We start from the raw sequence: 27,630 nt of genomic DNA, 5'->3' as shown, positions 1-27,630 counted from the left end.
AAAGAATCAAAATGCAAAATTTCTTTCTACACGAGATAAAAAAAGTAGAATTAATTTATCCATTTCCAAAATTACGAGTTACATAATCACCACTCCCTTTAAAAATAAAAAAATACGGAACGAGAGTAAAATTTAAATTTTGAAGTTTGCTTGACCTCATTCTCGCGAAAAATGATCCAAAATATACCTTTTTTTAATACAGGGCTGGGTTGTAATTTAGATTTCAAGGGACACAATTTATACAAAACTAAAAACAAGGAAGAAAAACCCATAAACAATAAAAACTAAAATAAGGTGGATCCACGACAACTTAAAATAAAAAACTATATTTTATGTGTAAATATTTGAATCTCGATAGTACACCAAACAAAACCCATAGTGCCTAGCAACTTCGGAATAATTTTCAAAAGGATTAATTTGAATAAAAAAACCATTGGAAAACTATTTTCTGAATTAGTAGGTTAGGTAGATCATTTAGTTTTTATGTAACCTAATTTTCTTCATCTCCTGCTTATCTAATTTCCTCCAAATGAATAAAACATGCGACAAAATAACAATTTAAACGAATTGAACCGTCATCCGGATGGATTCAGATGCGATTGTTAGCACTATACACGTATTAGTCATAATTTGATATAAGGCCTCCATCTACGAAGTTAGGTGTAGATTTGAATGGACCACAGTCAGTGAAGGCCGTAACCACGATTCGACGCTCTACCGAAATACTGAGTTACATTCTGCAGAATCACATAATATAAAGGTTAGTGCCGTATAATCACAACAAATTAAAAATATGTTTTGAGAATTTTTCAAATATTCAATCGATATATTCAGGAAATATTCAATTGTGAAGTTAACTCTAGTGCATTCTACGAGTATAACTTGGGACTAACAAACTAACAATACTAATAAATCTGGCAGTTGTTGTGATTTTCCTTCCAAACAGTTTGGTTGCAATTTTAATATTTTTAATAGCGTAGAGGCGTTTATTAAAACGGGACACGAATATTATTACCATCTAGTTCAAACTTTTGAATTTAATTTTAAAATATTAACTTCGCCGTTAACTTACAATACTGCATTATTACTCGTACCTACAAGGTTGACAACTATAAGTATGTAAATTATTATTAAACTATGCTAAACTACAAGTTTTTTGGTGTGTTGGAAAATTTTAATCACAAATTTATTTTGCACCTCCTTCTGATCCAATTAATACAAATACAGGAAATGGACAAATCACACATTAATTACCTTAATGTGTAAATCTTTTTTGGCCATTATTAATTTTGCTTCTGAATACATAACTTTCAAAAGCTTTTAAGTGAAATTATTTTCATATTGACTCTACTTACGTACCTACTACTTTTATTATTTCAGAAATACCAAGTACCAAAGTACTTTCCAAATATTTTATTATTTTGGAAAATTAATTAAACAAGTCTGATATTTTTGTTTATCCCAAAATTTTTAACTTCTAGGTAACTTTGGGTTACATTTTTAAAACTCGTTAACGAATCGCACTTAAAGACTTCCAGAAACATACAGTATGTTTCTGGAAGTCTTTAAATGTACCTACATAATATTGTATTCTCATTGATGGTCAGTACCAACCAGTACATGACCATTTATCAATTGTGATGAAAGTCAGACGCAGTCAGTATAAAGGAAATGTGTCAACTTATTGCTTTCATTAAATCCATGAGGCAGTACTTATTTTGAGATTGTAAAAATACCTACCCATGTCCCTCCCTTATGAATTTTCATGAGATAGGTATCTACTTTATGAGTAAAAAGGTAGGCTTACAAAATTAATATAAATCGTCGCAACAAGCAAAAGACACTATGCTAAAATTATCTAGGTAGCTTATTGTTTATGTTCGTTCGTTCGTTGTTGTATTGTTATTGTGCCGTGTTATTGTCCGTGGTCAATTTTTGGATTTTGATACTTTTGAAATTGCGTATTGACAAATAGAAAATATAATATCATTGTGCTCCTCACAATTGTCAGCATTAACAAGGTGTAATAATGATCCTAATGACCTCCCTATATTATTATTAATGGCTTGATGTGGTGCTTAAATCACTTCGTCAAGTATCCACCAACTAAAATTTAACCTAAACTACTTGATGAGATTACAAATAGTGGCTTCCAGAAACCAAGTCTCAAAAGAAGAATTAAGAGAATTAAAAGCTAAACGACGTAAGTCCGAAACCAGACACGAGTATCTGCGAGTACCTATACTATAGGTACGTTAGAAATACAGTATTATTTTTGAAATATAGGAGTTGCTTTTTTGCCTCACAATTTTCTTGTAAGTAGGTACTTAAATAGACACTTATCTTTTATTATTAAAAAATAGGTTACCCAAATTCAGTAATTTGTTAGTCGGTGTTATCTCTACCTTGGAATAATTAATTTACAATTTGCATTATAATCTCTACTTTAGTAAACCAATATTAGACGTTTTATTTTATTTCCGGCAAAAAAGTTACACAACGGTGTAAAAAACATCTCATTAGCATTTTTCTATCAATTAAGTACAATTATTATTTGCATTTCACACATTATCATTATACCTAGTCTGAATTAGTTTTTTTTTTCACTTGAACCAGTAAATTGTGGGTGTGTCACTTATTAACCGACTTCAACAAAAAGGAGAAGATTCTCAAATCGGTTGGTATTTTTTCAATACCAAAAACACAACAAGTGGGATGTCTGGGAGCAAAAATGTCAATGAGTAAGTAATCAGCATTGCTGAGTTTTTGGACATTGTAAAAAAACTTAGATTAACTTAACTTTTAGTTAGACTATTCATCATTTTGAACTGGCATCTTTATCTGGGATACTGTTTTACAACTCTTTGAGTGTGTTTGTCAATTAAAACTAGGCCATGGACAAAAAAGATTTTAACTGTAGGTACGTTTTATATGTATAACTTCCTCAAAACATTTTATGAAACGTCCTAACTGTAGGTATTTATATTTTTTATTATGTATGTACACAGCTTAGTTGACCTCTTCCCAAGGTACTATTTTACGGTCTTTATCTACTGGATTAAAATGACATGTACTATCTTAAAGTGCGACCAACGGCACATCAAGTTTAACACTGTCTTATGTTAGTTCTTATAGGTGCGAAATTAACAACGAAAATGTTAAGGCTGACGTACAAGCGACAGTAATAAACAAAACTTTAAAATATTGAACCAAGTAATTGGCAAGTCTGATTCACAAGTTTTCAGATATGCAACAAACAAACAAAGTTTATAGTCACCTTGACAATCTTATTTATCATGATATTAGATAACTCAACATGTCATTATAAAAGTATGTGCCTGCATGAAGTAATAAGTAATTAAAAACAATTTTAATAATACTAGGGCTCGTAAACTTCAGCACTCAAATTACGGCAAAAATTATATGTTGTATCTTGATTAAGTAGGTATACCATTATCATAGATTTTTTTCAGTTTTTATAGATTATATTAAATATACATATCAGTTAATGTATGTTTTTAAATTGTATTCTTTTGAATGGCAAACAGTTTTTTTTTTTTACAAACAAAATTTATAGGTTAAAATATAATTTTTCAACTTCACCGATTTTTGTCGCCGGCCTTGGCTGGTGTACGTAAACATTGCGGTGAAAAGAATTTTCGTACATTATTTATTTTATCTTCTACAAATGCAAATTTTAATTAAACTTCTTTAAAGTAACGTCCAAAAACTGTTTACACAGTTGCTCTGCAGGATCTGATGGAATCTCAATATAATTTCGTATGCACATTATAATACTTTCAGTTGATTCAAAAAACTCCTCAGAGCAAGCATTCGCTTCAAAAATGGTATCAATTTTCACTTACTTCATACCTAGCTCTACGTTTGGTAGATTTATGCCAAAGTGGCGTAAAAGTACCTACAAAGTATAAAAGTCAAAATTTATTTATTTGTACAGACTATACTTACAAATCGTCAAATATTTTGCTCTTAAGGAGCCTTTACATGTCTCATAATATTTTTGGTCAAATGTTTGGCAAGTGCTGAGAAAACCGTATCACTTTAAGCGTTCGTTTATATCTTCATACAACTTTTTTTTTCAGATGTCTTTAATTAAAAAGATCGTGGTGTTCCTGTGCGGAGTCATCTCCCTGGACATGTGTGCTGCCCAGGTCCTACTACCAGGCTCTTGCCCCAATGTTTCTGTCGTGCAGGACTTCAACGCGAGTCAGGTAATTAATGAAGATAATTATTGTTAATTAGCTTTTGCACCGATCTGCTATAATCCATGTTACTCTAGGATAATGTAGCATACGAATGGTGAAAGAATTTTTGAGTAGTTTTTCAGTTTACTCATTACAAGTCGACTACAATCGGCCGAATATGGAGTACCGAAATGGGTTCTTTAGTGAATGGAGACAAAGTATCGGCAAATGTAGAGTCCTAGAAATATGTGACAGTTTCTGGATCCTCCTGGACTCCTTGAGGTATTAGGGCGTCCAGCAGAGGACTACCTACAAACTGGCATAATGATGAATATACCAGTTAACTAAGGAGAATTAAGAAGTTTATAAAAGTTCAACCTCAATTTCAACGAAAGAACGAAAAAATTATGAACTTATTTATTGTAATCTACCGTTAAGCTCATGTTCACAAATTCCTGAGAAATTATACTCGAATAATAACGAAAAACTAGAATAAATATTGGGTATGTTTTGTGTTACTAAATTTAATTTGACTTTGACCAGCATGGCACGTAAACTCGATACAACCGACTCACTCACTTAGTCTAGCTCAAATTCCAATTAAAAAACTAAACACACTATCAGGTTTCAAACAACTTTTTGTAGCTAAATATTTAAAGGTCATTTTAAGGGGCAAAGTACATATAATTTACAGTTAGCTGTTTGTAGGGTTACCACAAAATGTAATATGATTATAGGACTGATGATGACGCCAAGGTTTTTTGGCGTTTGCCGCATTCGATAAGATTTCAATATTGAACTGTTGTTGAAATTAAGTTTTTAAAATACTTTATTTATGAAAACAAATAATAGTCGAAATTCAATTCAATATTAGGTTACCTGAAGTGCTATTCTTGATGACTTAATAAAATAATTATTTATATTGATGTACCTGTTTTAATTTTCAACGTCTTTTACAATACTCCTAAGCGTTTTTCTTTAGAAATGGTAATCCTATTTGCAAGCAAGTTTAGTCTTTATGAGAAATAAAACAAATGACGCGAGAGCTGTTGACAAGTCACCTAACATTATTTAACTTAACTCGCAAACAAGTACTCTAGCCAAGGACCTAGCTAGCATAGAAATAGTTTAAATATAAGCACACAGGAAGGTAATTTTGTACTACTACTACTACAGTAATGCAGTAAAGTAGTCCAGTTGAGAGACCAAACTACGTGTAATAAAATTAATTACGATATAAAAAACCCCAGATTTGTAGTTACACATTGTAACAAGCATAAATAGGTACAAAGTAAAAAAACAGTGCTGCGTAGTTTGGCTAGCCTTTTACCTACATATATTTTGGATTAATTATTTTCTTCTTACTAACCTGACATTTATATTTTCTCCGACTTTCCGACTTTTAGTTGGCCGATAGTTTTGCCCGATTCTAATTTGTATGAAGAATCGGCCGATACCAAATCGGTGTAATGTGCGCACTTTCATACATCTCTACTTCTATACTGATCGACAGCCCGATCCAACTATCGGCCAACTAAAAGTCGGTGTTCTGCGCCTAGGCTTATACCTAGATGCATAAAATTATACTATAAATTTTACGTTAAGTTTGGTCTGCACCACGGTGGATAGATATCCCAAAAGAAGCAGAAACATAATGAAATTGTATTATCTTTTCCAGTATCTGGGCAAATGGTACGAGCAAGAGAAGTACTTCTTCATCTTCGAGCTGGGGGGCAAGTGCGTGATCGCGGAGTACGAAGATAAGGGCAACGGCACCATTAGCGTCAAAAATGAAGAAATTAACGTTCTGTACGTATATTAAGCCTTTGCTTTAAAACTGCGTTGTTTGTTATTTAAATGTACAGACAGCACATCAAGCTATCTAGTCTAGGTGTAATAAGGGCGATTTTATAACAAAAATGAACTGTCGTCTATACGATTTTCGCTCCTAGACTATACGACTTTTTTAATGAATAACAAGGCAGGTATTGGACCGCAATCGCACCTAGTGTTAAGTGAGATGCAGACTAGGATGGTACATATCTACCCTGTAAGTGCCTATTCACTCTCGCCTTAAAAAGGCCCGGAATCCGGATTATAGTGTTCGGGAAAGACAGCAGCAGGCAGCGAATTCCAGTCCCTAGCTGTTCCTTACCCAGTCCCTATACGTTAACGCGCACGTGCCCCCATATGATTCTATTTAGGTCTCAAACTATATCTATACCAAATGTCATCTAAATCGGTTCTTAAACTCGAAAACCTTCAAAGTAAACGTCCCTGACTCCCTGGAATAGTATAGATAATAATTAATAAGTTACATCTTTAAAGACGTGTGAGACATGCATTATGTATGTACTTATTGTACGTCTATCAGGCACAGATATACCTAGAAGGGTATCAAATGCGTGCGAAGCATAATAATGTAGGTTTGATTATTCGGCGCCCAATTAGGCCTGCCTAATTATTTATTGATGAAAATCAGAAATTAAGTTAGCAATCCACTGCCCACGTCGTTTTAATCAAACTTAGGCTGAGTTACACCATCTAACTTTAGCGGTAACTATGACGATAACCGGTGCTTTTTGTATGGAGTTTACAGATTTTAAAAGTAAAAATAAATTTAAAGTCAGATGGTGCAAGCCACTAGAGGCTGAACTTTTAGGGTAGTAATTCATCAATCATCAAAGTCATTATCCCAAGTACCTGTTAAAGTTAAATTCACAGTAACTTGCTAATAAAAAACATTCAACAATTTCCAGGAAAGGCAACAAGAAAACCTCCATCGAGCTGGTCGGCACCCTAGAGAACCCCAACGAAGGGAGACTGGCAGTATCTTTCCCACTCGCCCCCAACGGGTTTGCTGCTCCCTACCTCATAGTAGGCACAGACTACACCGGCTATGCCGTAGTCAACAGCTGTATCAGTTTCGGCTTGTTCAATTTAAGTAAGTAAAACCTGAGCAGTTCCTTACTAAATTCTAATGAAGCTGGCTTAGCTGGCAGACTTGCGGTAACTTTCCCACACGCGCCCAGTGGGTTTTCTGCCCAAAAGTGGGTGAGGTAGGTCTCATAGAGGCATTTAAGTAAGTAAAAAACCAGCATCTTAGTTCGAGCCCTCCCTGGACACTGCAGCTTAAACAAGCACTTGTCTACCATGGGACTGTCTAAAACAAGAACGTGCAGGCACTACACATTCTCACGGACTGCGGACATTTGATACGCAAGCGGAGCTTACATCTGGGCAAATACATCCTAAGCCCACAAGGTGTAAAACATATCGCCCCCCAAAAGATACATATACTGGCACTACCTACTGGATGCAGGACTCGGAGGCGAATTGTAAGGAAAATAGTGGCGAACTGTAAGGAAAATAGTGGCGATCACAATAGATCGGTACCGGTCGTAGTGTTAATGGAACTTCATAGAACCAGAATAGCCGGTCAAAAAAAAGTTAAGGGCATATTTTCCATTAAAACGTTAACGAACTAAGCGGATCCTTGGGAAATTGCAGCTATACTGCCAGAATTGTAGTATCGTCAGAATTTTACTGCTAGAGGGATCATCACCGCCTTCAGAGGGTTCATAAAAGAAAATTAAACAGAAGCTAAATCTTTAACTTGTAATTTTAGTCCATCCATCAAATTGGGTTGACTCTTATTCGACCTCTTGATTCCAATTTGAGTGAATTTAATTGAAAAAATAACTTAAATAACGTATAAGTACAATGAAAAGATATGTACAGGGTATAAGGAAAAGATCGCTTTTAGAATCGGTCAAGCAGATAATGAGTCTAGCCCAGTATCTATCCGTTCGAGGTGTTGAATTGTTAATTACTTAGTCCCGACTATTTTGTCAATAAACACGATTCGATTAACAATCAATTTAAGTTCCTATGCTGAAATAACTCACCGAATAACCGATACAGCCCAGCGTGGTTCGTAAATTGCTCATCATTTTATGGTAGGAATTACATTTTGCTGTGTCATTTGAGATACTAAGTTGCAGTAATATTTTTTTTTGTATTTATATTATGTCAGCGAAAACAACTGATCTTTCATCGATTTTTATTGGCAGTCAACAATAATTGCCCTGGCTGTGTGTGGGAGTGGGAGCTTTATCCCAACGTACTTACCTATCAACAGCCCTTTACAGTCCACTGCTGGCATAAGAGCCTCTACCTCCACTTTAGTGGAGTATTCATCATCATAATCATTTCAGCCATAGGACGTCCACTGCTGAACATAGGCCTCCCCCAATGACTTCCACATCGCACGGTTGGTAGCGGCCTGCATCCAGCGCCTTCCTGCTACCTTATCAGGTCGTCGGTCCACCTTGTGGGTGGACGTCCCACGCTGCGTTTTCCGGTACGTGGCCTCCACTCCAAAACCTTGCTGCCCCATCGGCCGTCAGTTCTGCGTACTATGTGCCCTGCCCATTGCCACTTCAGCTTGCTAATCCGTGCTTTAGTGGAGTATTTTACTATAATCTTCACGTTTGTCAGGCGGGTCGGAGACCGCAGTTTCGTACCTATATACTGCTTTAAATAATACATTTATCTCCTTTCGTTCCTTCCAGGCTACGCGTGGATATTAACGAGAGACCAGACCCCTTCAGATTCAGTAATGCAAGCCGCGTACGACGTCGTCGACAAAAATGGAATAGCCAGAAAATACTTCTTGAAAACCGACCAGACTGACTGCGATTCATCTTGAATAATCCAAATAATGTTTTTATGCATTTAGCTCGAAGACAAAGATAGCAATTTTATTTAGTACCAAACTAAAAAGTGATTTAAAATTACTGTATATTTAATTATTATTATTTATTAATATTATTTACATTATTATAAGATGACGAGAAAAAGTTGGATTTTATTTTTCTACGTTTGCCTGACAATGAGAAAATATTTTTTCAGTTGTCACTTGAAAACATTACACACGAATACACGTAAAATACCTTCTAGCAAATAAATAGAGGCAAACAGGATTTTAAAAATATTTCACTTAGTTACCTTGCAACTGCAACTCGGCTCCGTATCACGTTTGAACTCATCGCCAAGTACTACACTAACACAGAACACTATTTTCACAGTATTATTAGGATCAATTACAATTCCACACTTTCAACATTGTTGTTATTTTCTAGCACATAAAACTTTACTACGAATGCACACACACAATTCAAAAAGCCGAAAATCGTTTTAATAAAATACCGACGGCGGCCATACTTTTTTAAATCTTTTGTAAATGTACCGATGAATACTGTAAGCCAACCAATCACAGACCGTGAATGTTGCGACCTCTAGTGAAAAATTTCAGCAAACTTAAACAGTTCCTAATTCAAAAATTTTGAAATAGGCGTGAAATCATACAGCTTGAGTATGAAGATTATTCGAGGAACCATATTTTATTGCATTTAAAAAAAGAATATTGTAGTAGGAACAGACCACACCACAGGTTGTGGTCTGTGGTAGTAGGTAACGGGTTAGTTTCGACAACTTTTAGGTCTTATAATGCATAAAAATAAAATAAGATGGAGTAACTTAAATAAATATTTTATAAAGATATTTTATCTACCTACTACATAATAACGGTTAAATAAAATTACACACAATAACAAAACTTATTTATTTAACGTTGTGTAAGAAAGGATGGATAGAAAATGTTCACAACAATAGGTACATACAGCATAACTATCTACAACTTAAATAAATTAAAGCCTTTTGAAGTATGCTATTTTCATAATACAAAAGTTAATAATGCGTAGAAATTAAAACCTATGTCTCATATTTTACAAAATTTTAACTTTATCTTCGTTTTTATGTTTTACTGTATCTGTGAAAGCGTTAAAATATAATAATTTAGAACTCTAAACCGTTTGCAGGACCAAAATAAGCTCTAAATGTATAGAAGCAGCCTAATTTAATCAATTTCAAACTGCATTAAACGCCTGATTCCCATTTGAAGTTCAGATAATTTTTACGAAACGATCTGGCTACTTATTGGTGAAACAGATCCCAGAATGCTTCAAGTTACTTCTTCGGGACTGAAGGTTGGTGAGTTCTAGGTTGGCGTGCTATCATCTGAATGCCAGCTCTTCCTATGCTCGTTTATGGCTTCAGCGTAAGTGGGGGGTGGTGGTAGATTGTCACTTTTAGTCTTGGAAGGCTTTGCAGGGACGGCTAGACGGTCTTCTTCAGGTTCCTCGGGGATAGAGTCCCTCCTTCTAGGGTCAAACTCTGAGAGCACAGGCTGGGATATGTTGTTCCGTTGAGTTAGTCCCACTAACGCCAGTTTGGGGGCGCTGTGAGCTTGCTGAAAGTAACAACCAACAAACTTATCATCTGAAGAAAAGTTACAACAAAAGTTAGTGAGCATTGCTGAAAAAAACAACCAAGAAACTTATCATCTGAATTTTTTTACAACAAATGTGGGCAAAATAGAGAAAACATTAACAATCTTAATCAAAATTTAATTAAACCCTGTCGTAAATTACAAGTACCACGTCATAATCTAGAGACTGACAGTGCAAATAGTAAAATTGCAAGGTTTCCGACTATTTACTACTGAATTATGTGACGGTATTTATAGTAAAGACTATGTTTCCTTTCGTTTCGATAAAAGGAACTTGAACCTGAAATCGTGATAAGATACCCTTGAAGATGAACATTGTTAATTATTTATCATTACCTACAGACCTTGGTTTTTGTAGGCTTTTCTAGAATCATTCTCGAAGGTTCATCCCAGAATACCATAGTAAGTATACTATGCATATTTTGGAGTGGTTAACATTTGCAAAAAAAACATACAAACGTGAGATGTAAAAGTCTGCCTAACCCCCTCACTCACTTTGTGGTCATTTGAAATCATGTGTGTGGTTTTCATTAACTCTAATTAAATAGGTTAAATAGTCTCATTAAGTCTAAAGGGTAGTTAAAGTTTTAGTCATGTGCCATGAAAAATTATGTAATGGGTTGAGCTAGGAATACTAATTTGGGATGAGTGAAGAAATGGGTCGAGTTGTCATGGGTCGAATACGGAATAACCCGAAATACAGGGTGTTAGGTAAATGGGTATATGAGCCGACACTAGCCCATGTTAACATGGGCATATAAATGGTATGGTAAAGTCAGAAAACTGATATCTTCATTTACTGATTACCCATTTACCTAACATCCTGTATTATTCTGAACAATACAGTGTGAGTCACGTTAAAGTGTACATATGAAAATAGATGAAACTAGACCTATTTTTATCGACAAAAAAGAGGTCAAAAATTTTTTGAGATTTTTTTTTTATTTTTTATAGAATTTTTTTTCTTCCAATTACTTATTGTAAAGAAAACGTAATAACTATTAAACTAAGCGGTATATCCTGATAAAATAAAAACAGTAATAATGCTAAATAACAGGCAATACTAAAAAAATACATAAAATACATAAAAAAGGCCAAAAAATAATAAAAAATTAAACTTTTTAAAAAAATCTGCTTTTAAATTCGTGTTTTTTTGGTTATTTGATAAATTTCTCCAAAAAATGCCCCTATAACCGGTGGTTTTTATTACTTTGTATTATTTTCTATCGTATTACCTTCGTAAAACGAAAAATCGCATGTCTCTATCCCTATCACAACGTTTGCAATGATCGTTTGAACTAAGCCTCTCCGGGCGCGCCATTCAACGCTTCGTTAACAACGAAACTGAAAATGGCTCTAGATTTGTTATTTTGATAAAGACAAGTTAGATTTCAAATAAAAACAAAAGATTTCAAAGTAAAATAAGCATTTTAGTTAAAATTAAAATTGTCTCTAACTGTAGCGGAGAAAAATGTTGTGGCAGGCCTTTGTTCAAACGATCATAGCAAATGTTGTAATAGGGATAGAGACATGCGATTTTTGGTTTTACAAAGATAATACGATAGAGAATAATACAAAGTAATAAAAACCACCTGTTATAGGGGCATTTTTTGGAGAAATTTATCAAATAACCAAAAAAACACGAATTTTTAAGCAGATTTTTTTCAAAAAGTATCATTTTTTATTATTTGTTGGCCTTTTTTGTGTATTTTATGTATTTTTTTAGTATTGCCTGTTATTTAGCATTATTACTGTTTTTATTTTATCAGGATATACAGCTTAGTTTAAAAGTTATTACGATTTCTTTACAATAAGTAATTGGAAGACAAAAAATTCTATAAAAAATAAAAAAAAAATCTCAAAAAAATTTTGACCTCTTTTTTGTCGATAAAAATAGGTCTAGTTTCATCTATTTTCATATGTACACTTTAACGTGACTCACACTGTATAAAATTATAAATCAATTGACGAAAATTTGATGAACGTCTTTAGTATCTAATCTAACTACCTATAATCAGGCCTGGCTCACTCCGCGCGGTACATCCGATAATTACCTACAGCGAAGCGCCCCGCCGGCGGGTATTATATCAGTCGAGTGTCACGCGCGCGCCCGTCAGGACGCTGGCGTGCGTTGTAGTACCTAATTTTATGATCGAAGTATTATTTAAAAATGGACATAAAGAGAAAGAAATATTATTGTGCGGCGTTCGGGTGTTTAAATTCGAAAAGAAATCTACCGGATTTATCTTTTTTTTCGCTTCCCAAAGATGCTGTAAGGTATGTTGGCCATGTAGGTAATCAATAATTCTTAGGATAGTATAGGAACCTAACCTACCATGACTACTGCTCAGAATGCGTTCGTTCGTTTCAGCCAATTAATGACGTCCACTGCTGGACAAAGGCCTCTCCCAAGGTTTTCCATAATGAATGCGTACTTACCTACATACGTACCTCATTACAAATAAGTAGATTAATTATTTTTTTACTAGACACTACTAGACAGCAACCCTAACAGCGTAAGAAGAGTTCAGAGGCACGCGATAGAAAGAGACAAAACTTGTAGGTGAATAAAATTGTAGGTACGTAGTGCTGTGCGAGCTGAATTCCACTGTATCGCGTCGTAGCAAGACTCGCATTTATTTAAATCGTCTTGCGGAGTAATCCTTCTGTACCTGTACTATTACTTATTCTGTGCTATAATTCTCTGTCATACAAACTTATTTTACAAAACTTCTTACCTTATAATGATACTGGTGTCTGTTAGAGAAAGACAGAACGGGGTTGGATATGTGGCTCTTGGTGTTCTGGTGGTTGATCTCCAGAGCTGATCTGAGCAGGTCGACCTTGGAGGCGGAGCCTTCGTAGTTGCTCCCGCGCCGCTGTGCGTTGCTGCCACTCCGACTTCGGCACGGCTCGTTTATGTCACCCTGGGAGAACTGAAAGGAAAATTTATATAAATACTGAGTTAAAAGAATATAAAAGGAAAAAAGCAGCGGTAAAGCGCTGGCACTTCAATAACTGGCAATGCGGTGCAATAGTGGTGGTCACTACAGGTCCTGGATTAGATTCCCAGAGGAACCAAAATTGTCTGCTCGATTTGGTTGATAGTAAAATTTGTTCTAAATTCATCTGGCTAACTACCACCATCTTACTTAAGTCTGTCTGTATCCATAAAAATAATGTAAACAGCATTGTTAAACTGAATCAGCGGTCTGATAACTTTAAGTCGATTTGAGATGAAAACGACATGCAGCTGGTTGATACTGCACTCTAGTAAACAAATTTTCTTACCCTAGAACGAGAACCTCTTGGCAGAGAGTGTAGAGAACCCAAAGGATTGAAGCGTGTGATCATGTGCAGTCTTTCAAGCGATATCATGGTTTCAGCATCTTTCCGCAGCGGCTCCCCATTCAGCTTGTCACCTTCTCCACTTTCTAAAAGACAATTACATTTAAAAAAAAACGATTATTTTAATCATCATCAAGTTTTTGTGAGCCGACTCCAAATATTGATAAAGGTCTAGATTTCTAGAAGGAAGAAGAAGAAAGTTTTTGTGCCTCCTGAAAATTTAATTTGCTAGCGATATAAGTTATGATTTGGTTCGGCACCACTCGATTTTTCCTTTAATCTAAAAAATATTTTTTCGTATAAAACGCTTTCAGGATTGGTTCTTTACCTGTATCCTGGTCGCACGCATCTTCCATCCCTGTCATGTTGATGTGCCTCAGCCAGAAGTAATGCAAGAGGCCATAAAGCACACCCCCAAGGAAGGCTATTAAGCCCATGTAGCGGAACGCTTCTCTTGTTCCCAGGGTTGCGATGAGGAGACCACCTCCAAAACTGCCACTGCCTCTTCCTGAGAAATAAATTTAAATTGATTTAAAGATCTTAAAATCTGCTTACTAAAAATCATTTTAAATCAGCCTAATTAGCAAACTGAAATTTATTTCAAGTGTAACTAAAATTCTTGATACAAAATCGCCTGACGTTGCGTTGGCTTGATCTTAAACTAAACACTAAACTAAGTTAGTTAGGTACATGTAAATATAATAAGACAAATACTATCTTTGTTTAGTCCTTGTTTTGGAAGCGACGTTTATGTTTTGCTTTTTAGAGAAGTGAAACATTTTCAATAATTTTTGCTTCTTAATTTTTAATACTATGATTAACTGGTAGTGGATCGCTTTTCAACATTGTATCAAATCAAATCATAATTAGTAGCTTTCTGTCACTATTATTGTCTTTCCTTGTTTAATTTTGTTCTTACATTATGACGTAAACGTTATCTACTTCGCTGCCAGATTACATTTAACGCCTACTAATCGTAAAACAAATTATCATATTGTTTCATATAGATTTTTCGATGTTTGCAATAGGATTCACTGAAGAGTTTTATCGTTTTCATTTTTATTATTTACGTTCTGAGGGAGCTGCACTCATATAACTTTACTTTGATTTGACTGTGAAGTCAAGTAAAGTAAGTGCCAAGTAATTTTTTCATTTTCATTATCTTTTATTACCTTAGTTTAGGAAGGAGAATTTCTTTAATAGTTAGTTTCATTATTTCTATCAAGATGAACTCCTCTCCTACACAACTTTGTGTGTATCGTGTCGCGGTCGTTAACATACAAATTGATAGTTGTGAACTTGTATTTGTATGTCTACTATTACACACAGACAGCCCCTTTATCATTATTTTATTTACCGCTATTAGAGACGCTATTGTTTGGAACGCTATTAAAACTGAGGAGCAGAGATCAAATTAGTCTAATCTGATTGTTTTATTTATCGCTTCTAGAAACTCTGTTGTTTGAAACCCTAGTAATTGAGGAGTAGATATCAATTTAATTTAATTTATTGATATCTATCTCTACATTCACTCACCAAGACTGAAATGCGCCATCCCTAGAACTCCGATCAGTGTCGCCAGCAGACTCTTCGGAGCAAGCATGGCGCAGTACGTCGCCGCCGCCACCCACATCAAATGCACTGACAGTGATTCCATGGCTTCAAACGGGAAACACCACCAGGAGTTCCTGGAATGTTACAGTGAAACTGTTAAATGATCATTATCATATAATCAGGAGGTGCTTAAATAATAAATGCAGCGTTTGCTCCCAAACATTTTAGTTGGTTTAGATTAGACCAATCACAGGATAGAAAATATACTAGAATTTGAATCGAGTTTTAAGTGTCTAATGGCCGTTTTCACCATCAATCCTTAATTTTTAAGTTGCCCCTTTGCTAACACATAACAGGAGTTTTGTTTTCATAGGGGTCACTTAAAAATTAGGGATTGATGGTGAAAACAGGCATAAGTCCGTAATAGGTCTTTGTCGGTCAAGTCAATGTAATAAAACCTTAGCGCCATTTTACAGTTCCTAATCCAACGATTTATGAAGTACTCGTTGCCCTACTCAAGTACTCCCACGTAGTATCATTGTGCTCATAAACTTGACAATGCAGCGTCGTTGTAAATACATTAATCCTGCAAATGCTGTTTTAATGGAAAAGGACGAATACAAGCACCTTTTTATTAGTAGAAAACTCTTCCAGACACTAACTGCAGTGAACTAAAATTTATGACGATTACGTTATGAAAAGTTCTTTAAACATAACTAAACTGAGTCTAATTTCGCTTACCCAAATGTTCAAAGTGGCTAATGATAGGTAGGTACATACTTTGGAACAAACTTTATCAATGCAATGATTAAGGCGGCCAATTAGCCGCTTTTGACGAGCACCAAACTACCTACCTATACCACGTGTGATTGTGAGTTTAGACACCGCTAGGACCAAGTATTAGTGCAGCTGCACTCTTACCCAGAGTAAATGACTTGAAGTTATAGTCGCCGTAGTAAAAACTCTACTCAGTTTGGAGCTAATACGGGACAATTCCCACCTCTCGTTCCCACCGCTGCAACTCCTGTGTAGCCAGGATCTACAGCTTGACCGCCAATGAAAACCCAACCAGTGAAGGTCAAGTCTGTCCCGGGGAAAAGTTAAACTGTCATTTGACCCGCAACGAAATTAATCAGAAGAACATACGAGTAGGAGGAGTTCGAAGTTAAGGTCAGTTTGGAGCTAGACATTGATAGAAACAACTTATTATCACCGTTCCACTTACTCAATGAAAGAATATCCGACGAGCCTGGCCGCATGCGAGAAGAAGGCTACAATGATGACGTTGACGTGGCCGATCCTCGCCGTGATGGCGTCCGCTCCATAAAGGAACGGGATGCTGCTCAGAGTGCCCACGGTCACGGTTATTCCTGTACAGACACTCATGTAATGACTCAAGGACTGATCGCAGATAGCCCGTGGGAAGATGAAGAGATTGCAGCCTGATTGTAATAGACGTACGTGACGTCAGACTACCGGGTAAGTGATTATTTAATCTGGTGCATAGAACATTGGTAATGGCTTTGATTTTATCGTTGAAGTGCATCTACGCAATTTTTGTAGTATGCGTCAAGAACGCTCATTAGATGTTGCCTCGTGAATTTATTTCAATGTATCTAGTATAAAAAGAATCCCAACTAATATTATAAATGCGAAAGTAACTCTGTCTGTCTGTCTGTCTGTCTGTCTGTCTGTCTGTCTGTCTGTCTGTTACGCTTTCCCGCTTAAACCTCGCAACCGATTTTGATGAAATTTGGCATAGAGATAGTTTGAGTCCCGGGAAAGAACATAGGATAGTTTTTATCCCGGTTTTTGAAACAGGGACGGGCGCGATAAAGTTTTTCTGTGACAGTCAAAATTCCACGCGGGCGAAGCCGCGGGCGGAAAGCTAGTATTTTATAAGTATTCAAACATTTAGATAATAACGTTAAAAACATTTAAAAATCGTATGAGAACGTTTTCGACTTCTCCGCGGACGAAGTCGCGGGCAAAAGCTATTTGTAAAATAATTAGACTAAATTATTAAAAGTGCCTACCCAAAGTCATTATTCCACGCGGACGAAGTCGCGGGCACAGCTAGTAAGATATAAGTTAGAATTAAATTTAACTATAACTTACCTAATAAGAAATTTGGTGCGCCCAATTCTTTCAAATAAATGAAGAGGTAAGACTCGATGAATCCCCAAAAGTTGCCCAAAGCAAAAAGGAAGAAAATGAAAATTATAATATGGGGCATCTTGATAATGTTAATCAAATCTCTCATCAAGTTATCAGCTGGCAACTTCGCTCCAAGTGGCATCACGGCTACTGTTAATGCTGATATCAAAAGTAAAGCATCATACGTGTAGAATGCAGCTGAATAGTCAGTGTATCCTGCAATCGAGAAGTCGATGTAAACATTAAGTTTACTATTGACACAATAGATAACGATTATGAGATGCCACGCCGCATCGTACTTACCGACTTGTTTACTCCTCATATCTATAAGCATGCCTGTGATGGGCGAGAATATGGCCATACCAATACTAGAAAACAATCTCTCCCTCCCAAAATCACCGCCGTATTTCTGTATCATTGTCAGCGCTATCGGATCCATGATGGTCACACCAGCAGACAACATTATAGTGCCCATGAATCTCAGGAAAAAGTAAATGTAGAACGTCTTATCATCGCTCTCCTTATAATCCGGTGGACATATCTCGGGCCCGCCTCTCCTGTAATATTCCAATCATAATTTACTTTTAGATATCTACCATTTGAGTAAACTAGATAAACATGTTAGTTGACAAATAACATTAGTGATACAATCAAATATACTTGACACTTGAATATTCCGTGCGTGTGCACTGTGCACTGATAGTAAAGGTTTGTCTCACCTAAAATCACACTTTTGGACCATGCAGTCGGCTGAGAGTATTTCAAGACGTTGTTGAGACAGCTTAGTCATATTATGCAACATCACAAGACCACCACACCTTAAGTCTTCTTTGTCTAACGCTGTTATGTTTACGCCTTGAGCTATCAGAAGTTTCTCGCCAAATCTAGATCTAAAGTCCGTTACTGGATCATCTTCGTCCTAAAAATTAACGGTACACTTTGATTTTGTACATTTTATGCTAAATGTGTGTTTATGTATTTACTTACACGTTCCATTTCAATGCCAAGTTGCTCTTTCGGCTCCCCTAAATCATCGTGAACTTCTATGAGGAAAAACGCTGCATCATTGAAATCATCTTCTTCATCTTCTGTCATATTGAGAAAACTGAAAATAAAAACAGTAGGAATAGGTATTCATAAATGCAAAAGTCTTAACTAAATAATTCAAAGAAAATTATATTATGTTTTTCGGAAGGCTTATAAACAACGTTACAAATCATTTGATGTTAACTCGGATGTCAACAGCAATAAAACGTTATCACGATTACTAAGAGCATTACGAGAAAAATTACGCATCCTTTTGTTACACAAATGCGTTCTTGTATTTGAATAATAAATATGAAACAAATATTTACTTAAGTGCTATCTTATGGCTGATGTGAAAATCCAGGTCGTCTTTGTCATCATCTTCAGCTGGCTCCGTAGCTGGAGGATCGGTAGGCCTGGTTAACTTGCAATGGTCTACGCAGCGGTCCAAAACGAAATCCACCGTCTCGTCTTCATCAGGACACTCTCTGCTAGGACATGGACTCCACCATATCTAAAAACAAAGGAACAATACAAATATTGTATCATCTGGCATCAAACAGCTCGACTCTACAATTCATACCGAAAGATATTATGTACATCCTTGTACATTAAAAAACCAACATTGATGAAGTAATGTAAAACCACACAACTCAAGGTTGTCAGTCCAATATGCATATACCTCGCTTAATTCCCTTAACTAATTCAAACAAACGGACTTACGTTATGACACTGGCTAATTCGCCCTGGGGCCGGATGACGGCGATTTGCTCAAATTCTTAGAGGAGTCTGGGTTGGCTCGTGACTAAACAACGAGGGACAATGCGTTTAGAGCAAGTTTCGAAACAAATCTATAAATATTCTGTACCTCGACGCTGTTCGTGATCGGATGCCGCATGACGTACGCCGATGGCATCACCCCTGGCGTCTCCTGGTGCGGAATCAGCAGCAGCGAGTGGTGAAAACCAGCATTCAAAATGAGAGCAGTGATCACCACCGGTTTGTATTCTCCAAAGCGATCAACTAGGAACCCTAAAACACATTTATCAATCAGCATCTTTATAAAAGCATCTTGGAAAATTGATTTTTTTTATTACTTACCAGTAACGGGAGGACTCAAAAAAGTTGTGAACGGCAATGCTAAATAAACAAAAGAAATCTCCGGCACTGTTAGTCCAATACTTTGCATATGGATCGTCAAGTACGGTAGCAGAGAAGCAGTTGCTCCATACATCACAAAGAGTGTCACTTTCAGCATGATGAGGTTCGGGTTGATCCGCATCCTGACCATCAGGCGGGCGACCCAGCCCAGCTCCTCGTCGCTGTCTCCCTCCATGGTCTGGTCGTCGTCGCTCTTCTTCGAATCGTCCTGTGTCTTGGCCATAGTGCGTGCACACTCACATTTTCATGATAAACAATTCAGGTGTAACTTCGTGTGATATGTCTTATCGACTGGCGGTCGCGTACGAAAGGCTGCGTGCGCGGCGACTGTTTATTTAGGCTCGAGTCCTAGATTGTTGTATTTGAAAACGGATTTGTGGCTGAGCCCGGAGCCAGTGGGAGAGCCGTGGAGGTTCCCGAGCTCCCGAGCGACTGCGGCGCGGGCAGCCCGCGGCGGGCGAGCGGACATCAATTTACAAATAATAGCAAATTACCTTCGTTTAAGAAGTGTCACGCCGATTGGTGGGGATGCTGGCTAAATCGGCTGACGATCTGGAGACCTTGCGCGTAATAGCCGGGGTCGGGGCGCTCCTGCATCTGCGCCTTAGTTCCCTAGGAAGGCGCGACTCGCGAAATACCGCGAACATTTCGCTGCCACGTACTTTATTGTGAGTTTTATTTTATTTCCTTCAATTTTATTTCTAACCAAATTATTTACACCGTTTAATCATTATGGCTAGCATATTTCAACAGTAAATACATACATTACTTTGATTCTGTGTAACTAGCATCAAACAAAGGAAGTTGCAAATAATTTAGATAGATTTCTTCTATCTAGAGTCTAGATATCTTCTGAAGTATTTCTGAAGAAATTTAACTTCTGGATACTTTAGCATAAAAAAACGAAATTAACAGTTTTTAAACTAGGCTAGAAAATAAAAAAAAACGGTATACCATCGCATCAGTCTAATTTTCAAACTGCTTCATATGGAGTACTACAATATGTGTAGAAAAATCAAAAAATCACGCATAGGTATGTAAATCACAATAATAACATGAGAACAACGTAACTTACAGATTTTATTTGATTTTATCTTATAGCTACAATTTTTCAGATTTACATTTCACAAAAGCCAAATACTGTTTGGAAATTTCAGTAAAACATTGTTTTCAACCGACTTGAAAAAAGTTAGTTTTATAAAATCCAAATAATTTAAAAACATAACCCACCTTCTGGCGCAGTCGGGTAAAAAAAAAGTTTATCATCCGTTTACAAAATTTTGGTCAAATTGAATAGTCTCAATTTACTACCAAGTTACCAACCTTAGTGGTTTGTAGTAAATTGAGACTTTTAAAATCATACAATTTGACAATCGTAAAATTTTTCCTCAAAATAATTTAATTATTAGGACAAATTATACATACACCATGATTCATTGATCCTACTAATAATATTTTATAAAGGTGGTGGTGTGGATGTTTGTTACTCTTTCACGCAAAAACTACTGAACGGATTTGGTTGAAACTTTACAGTAGGTATTATTATTTATTCAGAACAACAAACTAAATTTGTACAGGTAATTTACAAACTTAAAAACTATACTATACAGTACAAATAAATTTTATAAAATCCGATTTGTATGAAAAATAAAATAATTAAAATGAAGATATCAATTTTCTGACTTCACCATACCATTTATATGACCACGTTAACATGGGCTAGTGTCGGCTCATATGCCCATTTACCTAACACCCTGTATACAAAAAAAAACAATATTTACAAAAAAGGCAAATTATTTGTAACCCAGATTAACATATAGGCTATAATTTATGCGAATCTGTGGCACTAAATTTCACGCGGGTGAAGCCGCGGGCAAAAGCTAGTACACAATAATTTTCTGCCACTTTCATAGTCAATCTTTAGACCAAAGAGAAAATTAGAGTAATTTGTGTTTTGAATCAAAGGTTAAGTAGGAGAGAATGTCTCTTGCCGCTTTAAGTTCGCTAAGTAAAGTTTTCCACATCAAATAAAGTTCACTTATGTATTTTCTCATTAAATAGGTACTAGGTATTTTGAATGACATGAAATTTTTATTTTTGATTTACAAACAAATACTTAAAATTACCTACCTACCTCGGAACACAAAAAGTTACTATTTTATTTTTATCTTAATTAATATTTAATTAACAATAAGGACATTAATATCACAGATTAGAGAGTATGAATAAATCATAAAAGTTTTTCTCTTTTTCATAACATTGAAGCTATTTACGTATAGACTGCCATCTTGCGGCGGTTTGTAACAGCTTTTGATTATAAAAAGCAAGCGGGCGTCATCTATCGCGGAATAGTCAAAACTTTTAGTAACCTTACAAACTGTGACGCAAGGCAGATAGAGCGTGACGTAGCTATTAATAGTATTTTTTTCCACTCTATTCATGCGCAATATTTTATCATTTTATAACGATACCAAATGAATGAAAAAGTGAGTAATACCTTAAATAATTTAAATCTTTCAACTCAAACCTGTATTAACATTCATTTCTCTTCAAAAATGATTAAAACAGGTGAGTTCTATGACTATCAGGCTATCAGCTATTGGTTTCTGTTTTCATTCATCAAATTAATACCTACAGTATGTTATGTCGTCACTAATTAAATGTTGTATGATAATATGCATTATCATGTCTATAAATAACTAATTATAATTAAAAAGAAGTAAATAACTATTAAACTGTTCGTTTCGTGATAATTTTCCACAACATGTTATGTTTCACATGATTTAAGATACTTCTTGATTCGCCACTCAATTAACGTTTTAAATTAATTAAATTTTGTATTATAATTCAAAGTAAACTAATAAAAGGATGATGGGCACAAATGTATGGAAAGTGGTACCCGCTCCAATAACCATAACCAATATATATTTTAAAAGGCCTTTAGATGTAGGAAAATGTCTGCTATGGGGCCAGTTCTAATTCACGTTTTGAAAGCAGTAATTCCACTAAGTATTATAATGAAAGTATAACACAATCATCCATGTATACGAGTATGTATTATGACTACAATCTATTAATATAACTAAAAGAAGCATTGAAAAGGAAAGGATTATACCTACGATGAACTACCCAAGCTATTAGCCCTTTATTCGCTTTCATCATCATCATCATGATCATTTTAGCCATAGGACGTCCAGTTGAACATAGGCGTCCCCCAATGATTTCCACAATGGCCGGTTGGTGGCGGCCTGCATCCAGCGCCTTCCCGCTACCTTTATGAGGTCGTCGGTTCATCTTGTGGGTGGACTTATTGGGTCTTGTGGGTTTATTCGCTTTAGCAACCCATCATAAAACCCTTAAGAAGTAATAAAACTTTACCCCTTCATTAATAAAAGTTACACCCTAGTTGAACTCTGGCTTAAATTGTCATTTGGTATGGAAATGTCATTTTAATCCAAGGTTCTTCCTAGGTGTAACTTTTTATTAATGGGGGTAGTACTTCTTTAAATAAAAATATTTATTTCACAATTATCCCCATCAATAATTATAGAGTTAAGGAAGGATGCTGGAGCAGTAAACCCTTCCTGCCTCGTTAACCTAAGTACCATACGATGGACACGTATGATACTTCTTCTTCTTCCTCGGTCCCTCACTGATGAGGATCGCGACCACAGATAGTGTTCCTCCACAGACTGCGGTCATAAGCTGTGTGGACCGCACGATGCAAACTCCCGCCCACCGTCTTCCTCACCGCGTCCGACCATCTCGTCGGTGGCCTGCCCCGAGCGCGTCCCCCTTCATACTGTATGATACTTAGGTTACACAAAAAGTATCTTTATCTTCGAACGCAACCAGATCTGAGGCTGGTGGCCATAGTAAATGATGTTCGTCTTGGTAAGACCTTTCAAATGACACTACAAACATAACTATTGGAGCCGGGTACCATTCTGCAAAAAAGTATGAATATCTTCGTACACAACCAGATCTGAGGCTGGTGGTCATAGTAAAAGTTGTTAATCTTGGTAAGACCTTTCAAACGATACTAGACTCATATCTATTGGAGCCGGGTACCATTTTGCCCATTGTCCTTTGAATTGTTTTTCTTTTTTCTTGCATTTCTTACAAAATAAAATCGAGTACAGATTCATAAAGCGACAGCTGCGCCACCTATAAAAAGGTTTCGTCAACTGCCATCTAGCGACCATAGATAGAAACTAGCCATCAGAATTCTAGATTGTCTATAGTCACTGCAAATTGTCAACCATAATGCATTGCGCATAAATGGCCGCCATGTTGCTGCCGTCTGAAAGATGTTCGCAACTGTGTGTGTTTACTAATGAATTTTAAGACTATAAATAGTTAAATTACTGTGTTTGTGAAATTGTGAGTGTACAATGGTTTTATATTTCTTATATTGCTGTGTTTGAAAAGTCAATCAGATGTCTCTGAAGCCAATAAACAGTGAAATTTTCTTTAGATAGTCACTCGATTCGGACGGCATAATGGCTGACAATCTGATTCAAAAGTCACATAAAACTAGTGAGAAAAACAAGTATAACAACGTTGTTCATCGTACGACGAGCGAATCTCTTCGGCTGAACGAGTCAGAGAAGGGAATGACTCACCCAACAACTCTTCAAGCCGCCCATAACCCAAGGAAAATATCTTCGTTTCAGATCACCAGTGTGACGGTTGGTTCTCGAGTGAGCACTGATGCTGGAGAGGACTCAGCCGACGATCTTGATGAATCTCACACCGACGACATCTCTCGCGTGACTGATATCGAGAATGAGACCCCCAGTTATTCTGAAGACACCTTCTCGAAGGACGATGTGTTTTATAACGCGTCGAGTGCATCACTAGGTTGTGCCCCTGTTATCCCGACTAGCTCCCAGTACGGACTAGCTATCGTCGGTCAGGACAACAACACCAACCAAATAGGAGGAGCAGTGCCAAATAGTAATAATTCAGAAGTAAGTGACATGCATGTTAGTGTCACGAATGCCGGAACGGGCAGCATCATTAATCTCATAGGAAATGCGAAACCCCAGGAAGGTATGAAAGAGATACAAGAACATGTTAGGAATGAACGGTTTAAAGTTGTGAAAATAGAGAGCACAGAACCTTTCCGAAGGGGTCGGTGGATGTGTATGGACTACCTAGATCATACAACTACTCCGCAAAATGCACCTATTACTTTGAATAATAACTTGGACATCACAGATCCTAACTTGCAAGCTCCTGATAGTGGTGTTGTAATAAATGATTGCCAGCATGATGAGATGTCAAACGATTTGACAAACAAAGGGCCTATGGATCTACAGGGTAATCCCCCCGTGCAGCAGTTGGAACAGACTATACAGAAACAGTTCCCTATGGCTTCCCCTGGGCAGTCGTTGACTCAGCCGCTAAATGTAGTGCAACAGCAAATGCCTGTAGCTCAGTCAGTGTCTGTACAGTCACCTCCGTTAGAAATGCCACAGCAGATGCCAAACCAAAACATGCCGCAAGCGCAGCAAGTGGGCCAGCAACATCCACAGAGTATGACTCACATCACAATGCAGAACGCACCACAGACTCACCCACAAGCTCCGCAGCAGCAGCAAGTGCAACAAATCCCTCAGAGCTTCCCTCAACATCAACTACAGCAAGTGATCGCCCAGTCCCAGGGTATACCCATGCAACAAATACCAATGCATCAGCAAATGCCGCAACAGATGCAACAGATACCTAATCAACAAATGCAACAGATGAATCAGCATATTCCTCAGCCTCAGATGACTAATATGCAGATGCAGCAACAATTGCCGCAAATGCAGGCTATGCAAAACCAAGGACAAATGTCGCAAGTGGCTAGTCAACAACCCCAGATGACGCAAATGCAATTGCAGCAGATGCAAGGCCAACCGAACCCGCAACAGATTCATATGCAACAAGCGCAGATCCCTAATATGGGTCAGGGACATCACTTGCAGGGACAGCAGTCTATGGGAGCACAGCAGCAACTGCAACAAATACAGGCATTGCAAAATCAACAGATACCAAATCACATACAGCAAATGCAAATGCCTACTCAGCAGCAAATTCCACAGATGCAAACTCAGATGCATCAAATACCAACTCAGCCGCAGCAGTCAGTTGTACCAGGAATGCATCCTCAAATGTCCCAGCAGGGCATGACGGCTGTGCAGCCTCAATATAACCAAGCTGTTAACCAGCAATCTAATCCGCAGACGATGATAAGTGCTACTTTACCATCATCTCAGCAACCAATGGTTCAAACACAGCACAATGTTCCACAGTTCCACACACAACAGCCTCAGATGAGTCAGCAGGGCCAAACATTACCCCAGGAGGTGCTCACAAGTATCGTTACATCTCAGCAGGGTGCAACTCTGCCTAGTAACCTCCAGCCGATGGCCTCTCAACCGCAGGGCTCTACATTGCCAGCGAATCTCCAAAGCCTTAACCAGCAGCAAGCTCCTGTTCATACGATGGCACCGCAGCAAGGCACAGTACCGCAAGGGAACATACAAATGATGACCACAGCCCCGCAGAATATGCAGATGACTCTAGACGGGAATCAGCCTAGTATGCAGATACCCGCCTCAGATCCTATATTCATGCAGCCGGCGAATGTGGGTCAGCAGATGCCTGTTGGGCAGCATATGGCGCAGCAGAATATGTTACCGCAGCAAGTTAGTGGACAAGGGCAGATACAGTATGTGCCGAGCCAGGCGGTGCCGCAGGTGTCGATGGCTCACCAGAACATTCCCATGTCGATGCAGCAGAATATGCCAGTCGGGATGGGCGGCGGGGTACACGCCAACGTGGTGCAATCTCAGACGAGTATGGGGCTGGGTTACGGCGGCGTGGTGCCCGTGATGTCTCAGAGTAGTGTCGCGCCAGTGGAAGCGACTGTCTCGGGGACTAACTCTCCGGTGGTGTCGTTGCCGGTTAGCTCGACGGCGTACGCTAACACGGCCCAACCTGGACATGACAATCAGGGCTTCGGTAGCCCAGTGAGTGCAGTGGTGTCGCATGCGATCAGTGGCGCCGTAATGAGCAATGTGAATGTGAGTGCGTGTGATAGTGGTGCCGCTGATGTGCCTGCAGACGGATTGCAGGCCGGAGACACTGGAGACGGGAAGGATGAGCCGCAGACCGTCCCACCTCCGGAGGATGAAAGGTGAGTTGTGTAAATAGTATTGATAGCTGAAAATCTATTAAGTTTAAGTACTTCTAGCACTAGTAAAATTTTTTGCTTACTTCTTAATTTAATAACTTTTGCACAATTTTTATTTTACACTTTTTTTCAAAATTCACAAAATATTATCTTAGCCAGTTACTAGCTCTCAAAGTACTATATTTTAAACTTTATTGAGTCATTTTCTAATTATTATTTTTAAACTTAATTAAGATTTTTATGCTCAATACTTATTCTGAATTAGGAAACTAGATTTTTCTTTGTAGTACTCCTTTTTTTTTAATTACTAAAACTTATTTGTAGTCTCATAATCAATATTATTAAGTTGATTAAAAAAAATTGTACCCAAGTATCTACTTGCAGTATTAGTAGTGTGGCTCACTAATAACTATTGCAATAAAATTATTTTTTATGAACTATAAGTCAATGCAATACAGTATAAAGTTGCTAAAACACCAATTAGTTGAGAATATTAATTTAGTATAATAACCAACCAAATAAAATTTATCTGATGATTATTAAAATTATAAACCTGTCTAGGTTATAGGTATTTTATCAGATTTGTAGAATGATGGAAATATTAAGATAGTGTTGTGTGCAATATGTAAAAATGCAATTTT

The 27,630-nt window shown here is 37.1% G+C and overlaps 3 protein-coding genes across 6 annotated transcripts in view; 2 read left to right on the top strand and 1 right to left on the bottom strand.

Annotated features, from left to right (window-relative positions):
• Window positions 1-584: 584 nt before the first annotated feature.
• On the top strand, window positions 585-9,067 carry LOC135075106 (apolipoprotein D-like). 2 transcript variants are annotated; one of them, XM_063969455.1, is made up of 5 exons: window positions 585-760; window positions 4,104-4,232; window positions 5,884-6,014; window positions 6,965-7,149; window positions 8,780-9,067. In XM_063969455.1, exons 2-5 carry the CDS (start codon window positions 4,104-4,106, stop codon window positions 8,914-8,916), a joined length of 582 nt encoding a protein of 193 aa, XP_063825525.1. In that variant the 5' UTR covers window positions 585-760; the 3' UTR covers window positions 8,917-9,067. The 2 variants fall into 2 exon arrangements, with proteins under 2 accessions (XP_063825525.1, XP_063825519.1); XM_063969449.1 differs by lacking the exon at window positions 585-760 and adding an exon at window positions 3,804-3,848.
• A 749-nt stretch (window positions 9,068-9,816) lies between these two features.
• On the bottom strand, window positions 9,817-20,255 carry LOC135085178 (uncharacterized). Its single transcript, XM_063979967.1, has 13 exons — window positions 19,744-20,255; window positions 19,511-19,674; window positions 18,972-19,156; window positions 18,604-18,721; window positions 18,336-18,535; window positions 17,920-18,173; window positions 17,578-17,832; window positions 16,685-16,829; window positions 15,442-15,593; window positions 14,234-14,413; window positions 13,849-13,991; window positions 13,296-13,493; window positions 9,817-10,518 (listed from the first exon to the last, which is right to left on the bottom strand). The coding sequence occupies exons 1-13, from the start codon at window positions 20,024-20,026 to the stop codon at window positions 10,267-10,269; spliced, it is 2,529 nt and encodes an 842-aa protein (XP_063836037.1). The 5' UTR covers window positions 20,027-20,255; the 3' UTR covers window positions 9,817-10,266.
• A 1,950-nt stretch (window positions 20,256-22,205) lies between these two features.
• The window catches only part of LOC135084943 (protein bunched, class 2/F/G isoform-like), a 191,580-nt gene continuing 186,155 nt past the window's right edge, over window positions 22,206-27,630 (top strand). Inside the window, exons 1-2 of one of the 3 annotated variants that reach the window (XM_063979866.1) lie at window positions 22,206-22,289; window positions 24,480-26,992. In XM_063979866.1, coding sequence (XP_063835936.1) covers window positions 22,278-22,289; window positions 24,480-26,992 — 2,525 coding nt within the window. In that variant the 5' untranslated portion in view covers window positions 22,206-22,277. Of the gene's footprint in view, window positions 22,290-24,059; window positions 26,993-27,630 lie in introns of those variants that run through there. The other 2 variants (XM_063979735.1, XM_063979814.1) reach the window with 2 other exon arrangements.

This window comes from Ostrinia nubilalis, chromosome 1 (assembly GCF_963855985.1).
Source record: "Ostrinia nubilalis chromosome 1, ilOstNubi1.1, whole genome shotgun sequence".
NCBI classification, from domain to species: Eukaryota; Metazoa; Arthropoda; class Insecta; order Lepidoptera; family Crambidae; genus Ostrinia; species Ostrinia nubilalis.
Note: the sequence above shows the minus strand (reverse complement) of the source record. Positions and strands in the feature narration are given on the sequence as shown.